Below are 16,828 nucleotides of genomic sequence, written 5' to 3' on the forward strand. Positions count from 1 at the left end.
TATGCAAGAACTAACCCTTCAGGAAAAGCAGATCAAATACGTACGGGAAGTCACAACTGTGAACCTTACCACGCTGCAAGGAACACCCAATTCCAGTGATACTTGAGCTGCACCATGGAAACGAACGAAAGTTTCCATATTGATTTTAGGAAGTCAGTGTACCACTGAGACCAAAATCTAATAAAGGGAGCATCAAAAGAGAGGAAGAAAAAAATGAGATGACTCTCATGAATATTACTGTACAAGTCCTAAATAAAGTATTAGAAAACAATCCAGCAATACACTTTTTAAATGACTGAGTGGGCTTTATATCACAATTCAAAATTAATAAAATTCATTAAATTATCAATAAATTTCACTATGTTATTAGCTTAAAACACAAAGTATCTCTACACAGTGAAAAGGCCCGTGGCAAGATTCAAAATGTATATTTAAAGTGTATCAGAGAATACAGAGACAAATGAACATCTATGTGTACAATACCAAGATTTAAGGAACGAAGATTTAAACACACAAAGAATACGAATATCTCTTTTTTAATATATATACATATATTTTGACATTTATTTATTTTTGAGAGACAGAGAGAGACAGAGCACAAGTGCGGGAGGCGCAGAGAGAGAGGGAGACACAGAATCAGGAGCGGGCACCAGGCTCTGAGTCAGCTGTCGGCAAAGGGGCTCGAACTCACGAACGGCGAGATCGTGACCTGAGCCAAAGTCAGATGCTCAACCGACTGAGCCACCCACGCACCCCAAGAATATGAATCTCTTTGAGGACAGACCCTCACATACCCTTCCCTTCCCAGGCAATTACTTTCCTTATGTCAGGGTGGATCATTTGTTTTTACATCTTGACCGCACACATATGTATCCACAAATGCTATAAACTCTAGTTTTGTGGGTTTTTTAAAAAATTTACATGAATATACACTTCTGAAACTTGCTTTTTTCTCTAAACACTGTCATCAAGATTTATCTATGTTGATATATGTAAGAAGAGTCTAGCTCATTTATTTTAACTGCTGTATAGCATTCTATTACATAACTAAACCATAAAAGTTGTTCATTACAATCCCCTATTGATGGACATTTGGATTGTTGCCAACTTTCTGCTTTTTCAAATCATGCTACAATGAGCTCACTTGTACATATGCCCTCCTCTAGGGCATGCAAATGGAACCCTGGACTTAGAGGAGTACAAATGTTTAAGCAGACATACGTTGCCAACTGCTCTCCTTAGTGATATTATCGGCTCACGTGTCTTTTTTTTTTTTTTTAATGTTTGTTTACTTGAGAGAGAGAGAGAGAGACAAAGACAGAGTGGGAGCGGGAGAGGAGCAGAGAGAGAGGGAGACGCAGAATCCGAAGCAGGCTCCAGGCTCTGAGCTGTCAGTGCAGAGCCTGACACGGGGCTCGAACTCATCAACCATGAGATCATGACCTGAGCTGAAGTCCGACGCTCAACCAACTGAGCCACCCAGGTGCCCCAGCTCACATTTCTATCAGCAGTGATAAAAGCTCCTAAGTCCCACATCCTCTCCATATCTGATGTTATCTTGACTTATTAACTTTAGTAAATCTGATGAAAATGAGATGGTAGTTCGTTGGGAGTGTTACTCTGTGTTTCGCTTATTACTAGTGAGATCAAGATTTCTCCATACATTTGGGGCGTCTGGGTGGTTCAGTCAGTTGAGCACCTGACTTCGCCTCAGGTCATGATCTCAGAGTTTGTGGGTTCAAACCCCGTGTCAGGCACTGTGCTGACAGCTCAGAGCCTGGAGCCTGCCCTGCTTCGGATTCTGTGTCTCCCCCTCTCTCTCTCTGCCCCTCCCCTGCTTGTGCTCTGTCTCTCTCTCTCTCTCTCTCTCAAAAATAAATGTTAAAAAAAATTTTTTTTAAATACTAACTTTCTATGGTTATATGCAACCCTGTCCCTCCTACCCTTTTGTCTTTTAAATTTGTAACTTTTGCCATGTCAAGTTTTTTCTGTAGTCAGATGTATGAACCTTTTCTTAAACAGTCTGGACTTCTTAACCCCTGCTACTGAGTCACACAGACATGCATCTACCTAATTTTCTAGTAGCTTAAAATCTGTTTTTCCACGTTGATAAATCTACAAATTTTTGTGTATGGAAAGCACAGGAATCTGAATTGGATTTTTTGGTATGGATGGCCTATTGGGCCAGCACCCTTTCTTGAATCATCTATTTTTGCCCACTGATTTCACAATTTCCTAATATAAAATAAAGTCTACAAATCAGTAATAGCAAAAAAATAAATAAATAAATAAAGAATATGAAGACTTGGGGTGCCTGGCTAGCCCAGTCGGTGGAGTGTGCAACTCTTGATTTTAGGGTTGTAAGTTCAAGCCCCAATTGGGTATAGAGATTACTTAAAAATAAAATCCTTTAAAAAAAAAAAAAGAATATAAAGACTTGGTTCACAAAAGAGGAGAAATAAATGGCTTTTAAGTAAGTGACATAATGTTCTATCTCACTCATAAAGGTGGAAAATGCTATTTCACTGTCATTTTAATTTGCATCTCTCTTATCAGTAAAAAATACCAAATGTTTTGAAACATAATGGTTGGCAAAGGTGTGGGGAAAAGTCACTAATTAGAAAGTTGCCGGGAGCAGAACCGGGTACCTCAACGGACAGCAACCTATCAAAATTGTAAATGCAAATCCGATGACCCAGCCTTTCACTCCTAGATATTCACTTGCATTAAAGAAACTTAACACACATTAGTGTCAGTGAAGCACTGTTGTAATAGAAAAACAAAACCTGGGAGAAACTTAAACGTCCGTCAATGAAGCGATGGTTCAAAAAGGTTCAGTACACCCACAAAATAGAGTGTTAAGAGGCAGGTTATATGCAACAGCATGGAACAACCTCCAAGACCTACTAAGAGGAAAACACGGAGCGGCAGTACAATTGTATCAAAAAATAAAAAGCTAAGATATTCGGAGAACCATACATGTGCCCACATAGGCTTATGCAAAGAATATCTCTGGAAGAATACACAAGAAACTGGTAATTGAGGTCTCCCTTTGGAGAGAGAAATGGGGCACCGAGAGGGGTGGGAAGGAGGTTGACTTTTCACTATCTTTTTGCTCTTGAATTGTGTAACATGTAACCACCTATTCAAAACATGAGAAAAATTGAAAAATAAAGGGAAAAAATTGCTAACTGATCCTGACTTGCTAAAGTAATGAGGTATCTTCCACCTCTTACTAGGATGGGGAAAGAGGATTTCACTTACCCCCTAAAGACAGAACCATAACAACAGTAGAACTGCAGAGCCTAGGAGAGAGAGCAAAGACAGGGCAGGTGATGGAATTTTGCGTATAAATGAATAACGAAGCAAACGACGTCAGAAGGCTAACACCGAAGACTGTGAACCTAGCTACCTCAAGGTGTTTTGGTAAGAATTAAATGAGATAAGGCATGTGGAGAGCCTAGAAGAGTGCCTAGCTCATAGTAAACACTACAAATGTAAGATCATTATTATGTCATCTAGGTCACATTCATTCAAGTGTATACCAACCTCTACTTCCCAGCAGGTGATATATGCTGTGCTGGGAAACATACCAAAAAATCTTCATTGCAACCTTCAGTCAATTTATAATTTAGCAGGAGAGACAGGAAACATGCATATATACTTATATACACATATAATCATATCTAAAAGTGAAACACGTTACATCTTCAGATATTTCTTGTTTTGGATATGTACTAACGACCTTTTGATTTCTGAAGAGTGACAAACTAGCTTAGTGTACTGTATAAATTCAAAGCCTGTGGTCAAATTCTCACTCCTTATCTTCTAGTTAAACCTGTTTTCTTAGCTATAGGGGGATATTACCTATCCTGCTAAAAGTGCTGATATAAAAAACAGACGTATAGACCAAAGGAACAGAAAACAAAGCCCAGAAATAAATCCTTGTGCGTATGGTCAAAGGATCTTCAATAAGGGTGCCAAGGCTACACAACGGGAAAAGGGTAGTCTCTTCAACAAACGATGATGGGAAAACTGGACATCCACATGCAAAGGAATGAACTTGGATCCTTAGCTTACACCATATGCAAAAACTAACTTAAAGTGGATTAAAGACATGACCAGAAACTAAACCTCATATAAGATAGTGAAAAGATTCATGATATTGGATTTGACAATGATTTATTGGTTACAACACTAAAAGCACAGGCAACAGCACAAATAGACATGTATGATTACATCAAACTTCAGAGGTCTGCACAACAAAGGAAACGAGCAATAGAGTAAAAAGGCAATCCATGAACTGGAAGAAAATATTTACAAACCATATATGTGATAAGAGGTTAATATCTGATATATACAAAGAACTTGCTCAACTCAAAAACAACACAAACGACCCAATTTTAAAATGGGCGAAAGACTTGAATAGACATTTCTCCAAAGAAGATATACAAACGGCCTAGAAGCATATGAAAAGATGCTCACCATCAGCAGTCATGCGCACCACGACCGCAATGAGGTATCGCCTCACACCCATGAGGATAGCGACTAAACAAAAATCAAAACAAACAAGAAACAGCAAATAACAAGGATGTTATTTGGTAAGGATGTGAAGAAATTTAAAAAAATTTTAAGTGTATTTATTCATTTCGAGACAGACTGAGACAGCAAGCAGGGGAGGGGCGGGGAGGGGGGAGAGAGAGAATCCCAAGCAGGCTCTGCACTGTCAGCACGGAGCCCAATGCAGGGCTTGGACTCAGGAAACACGACCCCGTGACCTGAGCCAAAACCAAGAGTCAGACACTTAACCGACTGAGCCACCCAGGAGCCCCAGGATGTGAAGAAATTGGAACCCTTTTGTACTATTGGTGAGAACGTACAGTGGTGCAGCCTCTATGGAAAACACGATGGAAGTTCTTTAAAAAAATAAAAATAGAATTACCATATGACCCAGCAGTCCCACTTCGGGTATGTATCCAAAAAAATTAAAAACAGGATCGCAAAGAGATATGTGCACAGCTGTGCTCATGGCAACATTATTCACAACAGCCAAGAGATGGAATCAACCTAAATGTCCATCACCAAAAAAAAAAAAACAAAAAGAAAAGAAAGTAAGGGGCGCCTGGGTGGCTCGGTCGGTTGAGTGTCGGACTTGAGCTCAGGTCATGATCTCGCGGTTCGTGGGTTCAGGGCCCCACGTCGGGCTCTGTGCCGACAGCTCGGAGCCTGGAGCCTGCCTCGGATTCTGTGTCTCCCTCTCTCTCTGTTCCTCCCCTGCTCTCAACTCTGTCTCTGTCTCTCACTCTCTCAAAAATAAAGATTAAAAAATAATAATAATAAATTTAAATAAATAAATGTCCATCACCAGATGAATGGAAACAGAAAATATGGTATATACAAGTTACGGGATATTATGCGGCCCTAGAAAAGAAAGAAATCTTGTCACGTGCAACAACATGAATGAATGAACCTTGAGGACGTTATGCTAAGTGAAATACACCAGTTACAGAAAGGAAAGTACTCCATGATTCCACTTCCACGAGGAAGCTAAGTCAAACGCTCAGAAACTGCCAGTGGTGGTTGTCGGCAGCGGGGGAGGGCGAAAGAGGAGCTATTCAGGGGATACCGTTTCCGTTATGCAAGATGAAAAGGTTCTAAAGATCTGTGACACAACAGCAATGTGCATGTTGTTAGCACTACCGCACTATATGCTAAAAAAGGTTAAGACGGTAAATTTTATGTGTTTTCTGACAACTTTTGTAAAAAGCTATGATAATTGATGATATATTTAACACACCTACCATACTTCTGGCACATTAAAGGCCCTCAAAAACTAACTGGAATGCTATTATGGTTACCAATTCTATTGATGGCGGCTTATAAAAACATAGCCTAGCAAAATGAAATTTAAGTCAAGTAAGAAAAAGTTAGCAAAGAGAAGCAAAGGAGGTGAGTTGGTTTACACACACACACACACACACACACACACACACACACACACACAGCCATAGATCCAGTACACATGCTATGTAGTGAGGCCAAATTAGGGTAAACGATTTATCAAGAAGACTCACTGTCATCCATAGTTTTCCACAAAGAAATGCATTCCTACTTTTTTCTTTTAGTATTATCTTATTTGAGGGCTGAGCAAACTTTTTGTTAAAAAGGACCGATAACAGGTAAGTCAGCCTTTGGGGGCAAGGAGTCTCTGTCTCACTATTCAACTCTGCCTTTATAGTCTGAAAGTAGACAACATGTCCACGGATGAGTGTGGCTATGTTCCAATAAAACTGAATTATGGACACAAAAGTTTTAATTTTATATGATTTTCACGTGACAAAATCCTCTTCGTTTGATTTTTTTTCAACCACTGAAAAATGTAAAACCCTTGATTAGGTCACAGGCCATTAAAAAACCAAATGTGGGCGGGATCTGACCTCCAGGCCACGGTTTGTCCACTCCCCTGGAGTAGTCCTCACTCAAAGAGAAGAAAGATATTTCATGTGTAGATGATACGCACTGAATAAAATGTAACTTTTTATTTTTATTTTTATTTTTTTTAAATGTAACTTTTTAAATTAATTTTCGAACTAAACCAGGCAACTGCATAACACTTAAACTATTTTACCTGGCAAAACTAAAATATGTAGATATTAGAAATGTTCTCTCCACAGACAACCAACAGATTATAGACATCTTTCTACTTCTATCTTTGGGAAACAATCATCAGCAAGAATCACACATATCAACAATCTCATTGTTTTCCTCCACAATGGTAGTTTTAAGAACAATAAATAACATTCACAAATTAATAAATGTGTTTTATTTATTCCATCCATCTTATCCCAGAGGAGCTTAGAGAATTTCCTGCAAAATTCAGAGGGGTGAAAATTATACAATATTAATTGATGGAAATTTAGGGATATTATGATTTTAACACTCTTTAGTTATAAAATACTTGGGCTTTTTCTTCTCTGTAAAGAGGAGCTTTGTTTCAATAAGTGAGAAGTTATGTACATAATAATAAATGTGGCCCAGAAGTGATCGTAGAAAATCCAAGTTTTTATCCCAATCGCAGTCTTCCTCCCCCGAAGTAGCTGCTAATAAAGCTTCCTTGCTCAAAACCATTCCAGTCGACAAGTATCAGAATGCAGGAGTGTGGAGGAGTGCGTTCATGCTTTAACTCAGATGGGACCACAGCAGAGATTTCTCATTGTTATCTCGGCACCCATACGTCTTTATCAGTTCACAGTATTTCATTTCTATGTGCCATGACTGTTCAACATGAATAAAGGTGTTTTTCAATGAAATGTACACACACACACACACACACACACACACACACACACACCCGTTTTCAAACAACTGACCTCGTGACCTTAAAAATTCTAAAATAACTGGTTTTCCAACGAAGTGATTCTTCATTTTACTCTTCAAGGCCACAAAAGGAAAACCAGCTTACCTGCTTTTTTTTCTAATCCTGAAATTATTAGTTAACTTAGAAGGAGTTCATCTTAAAGGAGTAAAAACATCTTCTCCATACTTGCAAAGGTAACTTTTCATTTCCACCGCCAGGACGTCACCTCTGATACCTTGATAAAACCAGATGTCTAGATGATTTCCATCCAGAAATGTGACTTTCCACTGTGACTTTCTTGAAAAACCCATCAATAAACAAATTCAAGTTCTTTGGACAGATTGCTTAGGAACTCTATAATTAACACCGTGGGTGAATATCACAATAAAGCACTTAAAGATGGCCCTTGGAACAAGAATTGACAAGAGTGGAAAGGAAATGAACTTCGTACACAAGAGGCAGGGTTTGGGTGAATGAATACCCATCCCAAATACTACATGCTCATTTTAAATTCCGACTCTTCTCCCAGAATGTATTTTTTTTTATTTTTTTTTAACTTTTATTTATTTTTGAGATAAGAGGGACAGAGCATGAGACAGAGAGAGACAGAGCATGAACAGGGGAGGGTCAGAGAGAGAGGGAGACACAGAATCTGAAACAGGCTCCAGGCTCTGAGCTGTCAGCACAGAGCCCGATGCGGGGCTCAAACTCACGGACTGTGAGATCATGACCTGAGCCGAAGTTGGACGCTTAACCAACTGAGCCACCCAGGCGCCCCCAGAATGTATTTTAGAGTTAGCATGCTAACACTCTACCTGTGCTTTTAAAACTGGCATCTTAACCAAAAACTACAAAGCAAAAGCCCAATTTACATTTTCAGAATTAAAAATAAGACTTCCGTTTGAGACAGAAATCGCTGCTTCCCAACATCCAAAGCACGCGGCTACAGAGACGCTGGCGTGCGGAGGAACCCACACCCCTTCCTCGAGGTGGAGAGCTCCGCAGGAGGTGCTGAAATCTGGGAGAAGAAAGTCCTGTTTTCTCCCTGCAAACCGTGTAAAGGATTGGCACTTGGGTGGGGGGGTCCGTTCTCCAGAGCGGGCCGGGCGGAGGCAAGAAAGCAGGAGGCAAAGGGCGTCTCTTCCCGGAGTCCTGTATTCCCCGCGGGAGAATGAATTACATTATCACTGTAAGTCCCTAAGCCGGCCATTCCCAGCCCTCCTGCCTCTGACCGGGGAGCTGGCTTCCCCGTCCGGCCAAATTCCTTAGCGCCCCTCGGCGGAGTGAGCTTAGGGAAATGCATCGGGCAACGCTGTCTCGATTTTCATTCAAATGGGCCAACCTGAGTCCTTGGCAGCCACCACTAATTTAGGTAAACACTGCTACTTTAAACAGCACAAAGGAGTGTAATCAAAAATCACACAACAGAATCAAACGGCAAGCCTAAGCAATCACCAGGAGTCAGTAAAGTTTAGACGGAAGGAGGGTGGAAAGCAACGAAACAAATACTGTCAGGACAAAAGAAGTCTTCTAAGAGTGAGATAAAGTGTGGTGTGGGGGGATGCGAGGCAGGGTTTTTAAAAAAAAGAAAAAAGGTTGGGGGATTTCAGATAAGTCATGGTTTTTCTATGCAAACCACTCTACACACAGCTTCTTTTCAGCCACAACAGTAAGCGCAGTCAGACGCACCGACTAAAAGGACTCAACGCTCGGCTACGGCTACTCGCTGCAGCCCCGTAAGTCTTTCCTCATTTGAATAGTATTTTAGGAATGTTTTGTCAATGTGTCGGATGATTATTCACTTCTACTGCATTCTTCCCTTCGCCATGATAATTATGGTCACAGGAACGATTTATTTTATAAGCAGAACAGTCACAACACTAAATGATGACCCTTTTTTGAGCGTTACAATTCATGTATTTATTTGTCTACATTTCTTTAGAAAGGGGAAGGTGAACTTTAACAACCGTTGCGCATAGCAACACAGGAACAAAAGATTTTTCACATGCATCATCTAAGCATTTAATTAAAATTCACAAACTTGGATCTCAAACCAAGTCAAAAGTAGAAATGTAAGAATACTAGATTCCCAAGCAGAAGCAGATACACCATATATTGTTTAGCTACCACAAAGACCAAAACAAGTACGGCGACTTGTGCCGAGGTTAAAGAATATACAAGTTACAAGGTTCCTTAAGAACCATCGTTTTAGTAGGGCTTGTATCCTTCCAGGTAAGTTTCACAGCATTAGTAAATCAAACAAAAATATACCACACACTCTCTCAGTTTCTATCACTTCCCATTTATGAAGACTAGAGCTTGACTCCAAATCCAAGCAATATAAAGCAAACTGGGGCATAGCAATTTACAGAAAAAGATGATTTTCCCCCCAAGACTTACACTCAACCACAGGAGTCAAAGTAAAAAGCAGTTTCAGTCAAGGTCTGTAAGGTACACACTCGTGGTAAAACCAAGGTATTCTCAGACAATGAATGGATCACCCACCAGGGTTTACACCGATGAAAGAGAGCTCTAGAAAAGAATCTGGAAGCCCTGGGATTCAGCTTTATGCTTTGAAAATTCTCTATCCTTACTAATCGGTTCACCTGGAAGGGTGCAGGTAGCATAAGGCACACTTGCGAAAGGGACGATCCCACAGAAGCCTGGATTGGGAGAAGGTTGTGGTACAAGGTCAAAGGGTTTTTAGCACCAGAAGACAAGGATAAAGAGGATATATCGCATATGGGATCTCGGCCTCTGAAGGAACTCAAAGCGTTGGAATAAGGCACAAGTGACAGAATCAACGCAAGGTTACTCACAAGACGTGCTGGCCATCCCGGGAGGGACCTGACTAAACCACAGTGTATGGGACTTAACCCAAATAGAGCCTACCAACTTGTTCGGGAAAATAAAAAATGAAGTCTGAAAAACGAATAGCTCAGTTTGAACGGTGACGACACGGCGCACAATTTGGTTCGGTACAGATGCAAAAACCAAGTGCCGCGAGGACGAAGGCATTAGCGGACAGCATGTGGCTAAGCTGTTAAGGGAGAGCTCCAAGTGCTGAAACTTCACTATGACTTCCAACCCCAGAGAAGAGGCCGAGGGCTCTTCTTGGCGGTTGTCAGAGGCAGAACATGGCCGAACACACAGCTCTGAAGTCAGAGAGACACGGATGAGTTCGGCCGCCACCACGTTAACAGCTTTGTGCCCGAGACAAGTCGCTCAACCTGCGAAGCCTCAGCCTCCTAAAATGGGGGCAATAACGGTACCTATCAAAGGTTTCATTTATTCAATAAACATTTATGAAGCCACAGAACTAGGCGCTGAAATGCAACGGTGAACAAGACAGACACAGTACGTACCCTCATGGGGCCCGAGATGACATACCTGAAGGCTTCGGTGACGGCCACCACAATGACCGTCATCTTTGCCCCCATCATCTTTCACCTGGTGCAACGTATAAGGGATTTTCCAATGATGATAAGTAAACCATCTATCGTCGTTGGAACAAGGCTTCACAAACGAACAAAAAAGACCTGTACTGAGCCTCAGGCCCGTCCTTAGTCCTGGCCCCTCTTCTTTTCCTTCTCTCCCAGGGACCTTATCCCATCCCACCATTTAAAAATGCTATCCATCTACGCCCAAATTTACTATCTCAAGCTCTGAGCTGTCTTCCAAACTCCAGACTCTATATCCGGCTGCTTATTGGGTATCTATGTGTACGTCTTAGCAGGCATCTCAGACCTACGGATCTGAAACGGAACTACTCCAGATGACGGACCCAACTGCATCCCAACCGGCTGTACTCCACCCTTTCCCCATCGGTGTGCCAGCAAATCCCTCGTTCCTCTCCTTTCCTCACGCCTCACAGAGCCAACGCGTGAGCAATTGTGTCACTTTTACCTAAAAAACATCCCAATCCATTCACTGCTCTCTCCACCGCCAAAGCCAAGATCTCATGGTTTCTCCCCTCGATCACCTCCTTGCAGTAACATCCACTACTCCTTCTCCACAGAGCAGTGACCTCTTTTTGAAAATGGATAAGGTCTTGCAAAGCGATGTGCCCTTAATGGAAAGACAGGAACACACACAGGCACACCATACCTCCATTCAACCTAAAACTCCTCCACGGCTCCCAAATGCCCTGAAAGCGTTGACGGTCTACAAGGCATACCCGATCGGACCCCTTTCCACCTCTCCGCCTCCTTCTCACGAGACCCTCGTCCCTCTGTGTCTCTACACCTCAGTCATGCAGGCTGCCAGTCAGCTCCTTGAACGTACCAACCTCCTTAGCTCTCTTCAGGACAGTGCAGTCCAGTAGAACTTTCTGCCCTGATGGAAATGCCCTAGACCTGCACGTGTGGCCCCTGAGCACTTAACTCGTGGCTAGTGAGACTGAGAAAGCAGGTTTCTAACTTTACTGAATTTTGATTAATTTAAATGGCCACATACTCCCAGCAGCTATGACACAAGACTGGGATTCCCCCTAGCCTTCTCCTCTGCCTGGGCCACTTTTCTCACAGCTCTTCCCAGGGATGGCTCTTTCTCACCCTGATGTTTTCGTTAAACGTCCACTCCTCAGAAAGGCCTTTCCTTAGCACCCCGCCCAAAGCAGCTCCCACGGACACCACCCACCGTGTCACCTTGTTTATTTTCATCAAAACACCTTCACTACTGCCTTTATCCTTTCTCTTCCCTGAACTAGAATGTAAAATCCATGAAAGCAGAGACCTTGCCTCTCCCCTTCCATGCCATGTCCCCAAGACACATGGTAGGCATGTAGTGTTTTTAACAAATCTTTGATGAAGGGTCGAATAAATCAACGAGTGCGTGAGTGACTAGAGGGTCAAGTGAGTCAAGAGTAGGCTGGGGACAGACTATGGAAGCTGCTGGAAGAAGACGAAGGTCCTTCGAATACTTACATTTCGTGTATAGGGGCACGGGGCTCTGCGGTTCTTAAACGTCCCGTGGGGACCGGCGGCGTGAGCACAGCACAAAGGAACGGCGTACGTGCAAAGCGGGTCTCCGTCCTCAACTGACTTGAACTCAATTTTACGAGAACATTAGTGATGCAGACACACAGATGCTCCTTACATGCGAGACGTTAGGAAATCTCTCAAGAATGCATCTATATACATCGAAAGGCATCCCTCCGGTGGGGGTGCGGACAGAGTATTAGACATCCAAGTCAGCCCCGCAGTCTGGATCTGCAAACAGCAAACCAGGGCATTAATGTCTAGCCAAGTTAAATACCGGTTTACAGTCATCCGGTCCTATGAGAAATGTCATGAGCTGGGCCACTTAGCAGAAAGGGGGGAAGGGAGGCAATGAGGGGAGAAAGTAAGCAAGGCGAGAAAGCAAACCCCCAGCAAGTTCAAACACCGGACGATCGGCAAAAAGGGAAGGAACCCACAGTGTGGACGGAACCGCTGACCGGCCACAGATGAACCGGCCTACACCCGTCAGCCGACAAAACTGGCAGCCCGGGGACGCCACGCACGACACGGATCCCACACGTTCGTTCGCGCTTAGGATTTCAAAGAAAAAACAAAAAAAGGCCCGCGTTTACATCTACCTCTGTGAAAAACCATCCCACTGAGGAAGCTGCAGAGCAAAGTTTTACACTGCCTGAAACCGCGTGCTCTCCCGCTCTTCCGCGGTTACGCGTTGTGTCCCAAGCTTTAAACTTTACCGAGGATCAGTGCCGCTTGATAAAGTTACCTTCTCACAGAATGGAGCCGTGTCAGTGACGTGCACAACACATTCCACGGGCTCCCCCGAAGACAGGCTCTTAATCAGGAGTTTAGAGCCAGCACGGAGCCTGCTTGGGATTCTCTCTCTCTCTCTCTCTCTCTCTCTCTCTCTCCCCCCCCCCTCCGCCCTTCCCCCGCTCCCTCTCTAAAAAAAAAAAAAAAGATAACCTATACATTTCTTTACATTTTCTACCCCTACTGCCACTGAGACCAAAGTAAGGTAAATGATGTTCACCTCTGTTCAAAGTCTCTGTCGGGACCACCTCAACTCCTCAAGTGGTACAGGAGTCAAAGACCGGGTCCCAGAGCTTAACTCTGTTACCCCACTATCCTGCCCAACTGCCCAGCTGGTTCCATCTTCAGTGCTCTTCCCCACGGGTCTCTCAGAACTAGGATTTCTTTATTGGCATCAGGGCTAACAGCACAGGAAAATTCATTCACAGAGCAATACAATCTTAGCCTTTCACGGCATCTTTGGAACACCCTTGGCTGTGACAGGCACCCGCTTTATCAAGGTCAAACGTGGACTTATTTTCTCCTTGATCATCACCACCCACTTTGTGATTTTATAAATACCATCAGTCTATCACGGGGAAATCAGTGTTTCCAACCATCACCACGGATCACTAGGTTTATCCTTCCAATTGTAAACGGTACAACTATGGTATCTCCAAAAGTTCATTTTTGCCTGTTTTTCTCAGGTCCCTGCATACAATTCCAGCTACCTCAGAGAAGAACGGGTCTGGAAAACCACGTGACACGCTGCGTTCCGTTAAAAGAAAAGTGATAAGAAAATCAAGGCGACTCCTCACCTTCAGCATCCGTGTGTGATTCATCATTATAGTACACAGTGCATAGAGCCCGGGCTACTTGTGGCATAAACGAACGATCAAGGATGACTGATACACAACATGCCACTGTATCAGAGAAGATCAATATTTCTTTGAAATGCTTATATAAAGTATTTTAAGAACTTTATCATCTCACTTTATATCAGAGGTCGGCAAAATCTTTCCGTCAAGGGCCAGAGGAAGTGTTTGAAGCTTTGTGGCCCACGTACTATTTCGGACACATCTTCCTCTTTGTTGCTGTTTATTTACAACCTTTTAATGATGTAAAAGCCATTCTTGGCTGGAGGGTTATATGGAAAGAGGGTTGCAGGCTGGGATATGGCCCTTGGGCCATAGTTTGGCCACCCCTGCTTTTCGAGGATACCATAAAAACCATAATTATATAGCACGGCTACATTTTGACTAAAGAAAAACACTTCCAACTGTTTTGTGTGGTTTTTTTTTGTAATCTTTTTAAATTCAACTGTTTTGGGGGAACAGTTTTAGATTTATAGAAAAAACGTAGTTCGCATAACTTCCATATATCCCACACTCGGTTCCCCCTATAAAGATGTTATGATTATTATTACTACAACCCATACTTTTTTTCAGATTTCCTTAGCTTTTATCTAACGTCCTTTTTCTGTTCCAGGACCCTATCCAGGATGCCATATTACATTCCTCATCATGTCGCCCGAAGCTCCTCTCAGCTGTGACAGTGTCTCAGGCTTTCCTTGTCTCTGATGATCGCAATAGTTTTAAGGAGTATGGGGCAGTTATTTTGTAGAATGTCCCTCTTCTGAGATTTGGTGGGTGCTTTTCTCATGATTACGTTGGGGTTATGCTAGTTTGGGGGGAGGAAGACCACCTAGAAAAAGTGCCATTGTCACCACATCGTATCAAGGGTACCTCAACAGGACTCACCATCACTGTTGACATTTACCTTGATCACCTGGCTGAAGCAGTCTTGCCAGGTTTCCTCCAACTGTTTAAAAAAAGAAAAATTAATAGGGTGCCTGGGTGGCTCAGTCAGTTAAGTGTCCAACGTTTGCATTCGAGTTGGTTTCGGCTCATGTCATGATCTCAACGTTCATGAGTTCGAGCCCAGCATCGGGCTCCACCCTGGCAGTGAGGAGCCTGCTTGGGATTCTCTCTCTCCCTCTCTCTCTGCCCCTCCTGCACTCCCTCTCTCTCTCTCAAAATAAATAAACTTTAAAAAATTACAAAATAAAAAAATGAACATAATGAAAATGAACTTGAATCTTACCATATAGGACTAAACTAAAAGCTTTTAAATGTCAAAATCATTTTTAATAAGTTGGCTATACACATATACACATACATCATCATTCATTATTTATATGATTCACATCTATGCCTCTTAAACATATCATATTTGAGATGAAGACAAAAGTTAATATGATTTGTCACTGTCTTCTACTTTTAATTCCTCTCAACTCTTCCTCCTCACTGTTAGGCTAAATTAAAGGGATAGCTAAAGAAAATCTAACGCACACTACCCAAATCTTCTTTCTTTCACTTTAAAAAAAAAAAATTAAGATTTTTATTTTTTTTTAGCTTTTTTTTTTTAATTGTACCTGTTTTAAGACAGAGTGTGTGCACTTGAGCACGGAAGGTCAGAGAGAGGAGGAGAAAGAGAATCCCAAGCAGACAGTGTGGAACCCCATGTGGGTCTCGATCTCCCAATCCTTGAGATCATGACCTGAGCAGAAATCAAGAGTCCCAACACTTAACCGACTGAGCCACACAGGCGCCCCTACTTTCACTTTTTAAATGGTGCTTATGCAAACTACACAGTGAGTAGCCTGAGCTGGGGAGTCCAGGGCACTTAGCTGGCTGGCACGGTAAAAACTGTTGAATAACTTGTATCTTCAACTTCAGTGTTAAAATGATTCAAAGGGGTCAGAAAGGGGAAACAGGGAAGCACGATGCGAGACTAAAAAGAACTAATGTCTCTTACCTAACTTTTCCTGGTCAGGTAATTAGCAAGAGGGCACAAAAAGGTGGGGAGAGTGGGAAGGACTAAAAGGCTAGAAGAAAGGCGGGAAAGCTTCGGGTCACATGAAGGCTATCAAAACACCCTGAAAAGGGAAACGCAAATCCAAACCACAGTAAGATACTACCTCATGCCCACTAGAAATACTTTACAACACACGCGCGTGCGCGCGCGCACACACACACACACACACACACACAGAAAATAACAAGTGTTGGTGAGGATGTGGAGAAACTCGAATCTCAGGACACTGCTGGTAGGAATGGGAAATGGCACAGCCACCCTGGAAAATGGTTTGGCAGATCCCTCGAAAAGTTAAACATAGAATTACCACATGACGGAGCAGTTCCACTGTTAGGTATCTACCCAAGCGAACTGAAAACATACGTCCATACGAAAACGACGCGTGAATGTCCACAGCGACATCATTCAGAATAGCCAACAAGGGGAAACAACCCAAATGCCCATCAACTGACGAATGGATAAACGCAGTGTGTATGGTGTAGCCATACAACAGAATATTCTTCTAAGTCATAAAAAGGAATCAAGCTCTGACACAATGCTACAACACAGATGAATCCTGAAAACACTGTGCCAGACACAAAGGACACACACCGTATGACTCCATTTACATGAAATGTCCAGAATAGGTACAACCATGAAGACAGAAAGCAGATTGCTGGTTGCCAGAGGCAGCCGGGGTGGCGAAAGAACGGACGGGTACTGGGTTTCTTTCTGGAGTGAAGAAAATGTTCAGGCATTACATAATGGTTATGGGTGCACGACCCTGGGAATATACTAAAAATCACTTACTGGTACACCTGAGAATGGTTAAAATGGTGAATTTTATGCGATTTTTTTTCTGTCA

General features: G+C 42.6%; 1 protein-coding gene across 5 annotated transcripts in view; it reads right to left on the reverse strand.

Annotated features, from left to right (window-relative positions):
* WWC2 (WW and C2 domain containing 2) overlaps window positions 1-16,828 on the reverse strand; it is a 210,100-nt gene that overhangs the window by 187,457 nt on the left and 5,815 nt on the right. Inside the window, exon 2 of one of the 5 annotated variants that reach the window (XM_078445268.2) lies at window positions 12,283-12,567. The exons of 3 other annotated variants lie outside the window; for them this stretch is intronic. In XM_078445268.2, the coding sequence (XP_078301394.1) occupies window positions 12,283-12,284 (2 nt within the window). In that variant the 5' untranslated portion in view covers window positions 12,285-12,567. Of the gene's footprint in view, window positions 1-69; window positions 132-12,282; window positions 12,568-16,828 lie in introns of those variants that run through there. One more of the 5 variants, XM_078445266.2, reaches the window with a different exon arrangement.

The sequence above is a fragment of the Panthera onca genome, chromosome B1 (assembly GCF_046562875.1).
Source record: "Panthera onca isolate mPanOnc1 chromosome B1, mPanOnc1 haplotype 2, whole genome shotgun sequence".
Lineage (NCBI taxonomy): Eukaryota > Metazoa > Chordata > Mammalia > Carnivora > Felidae > Panthera > Panthera onca.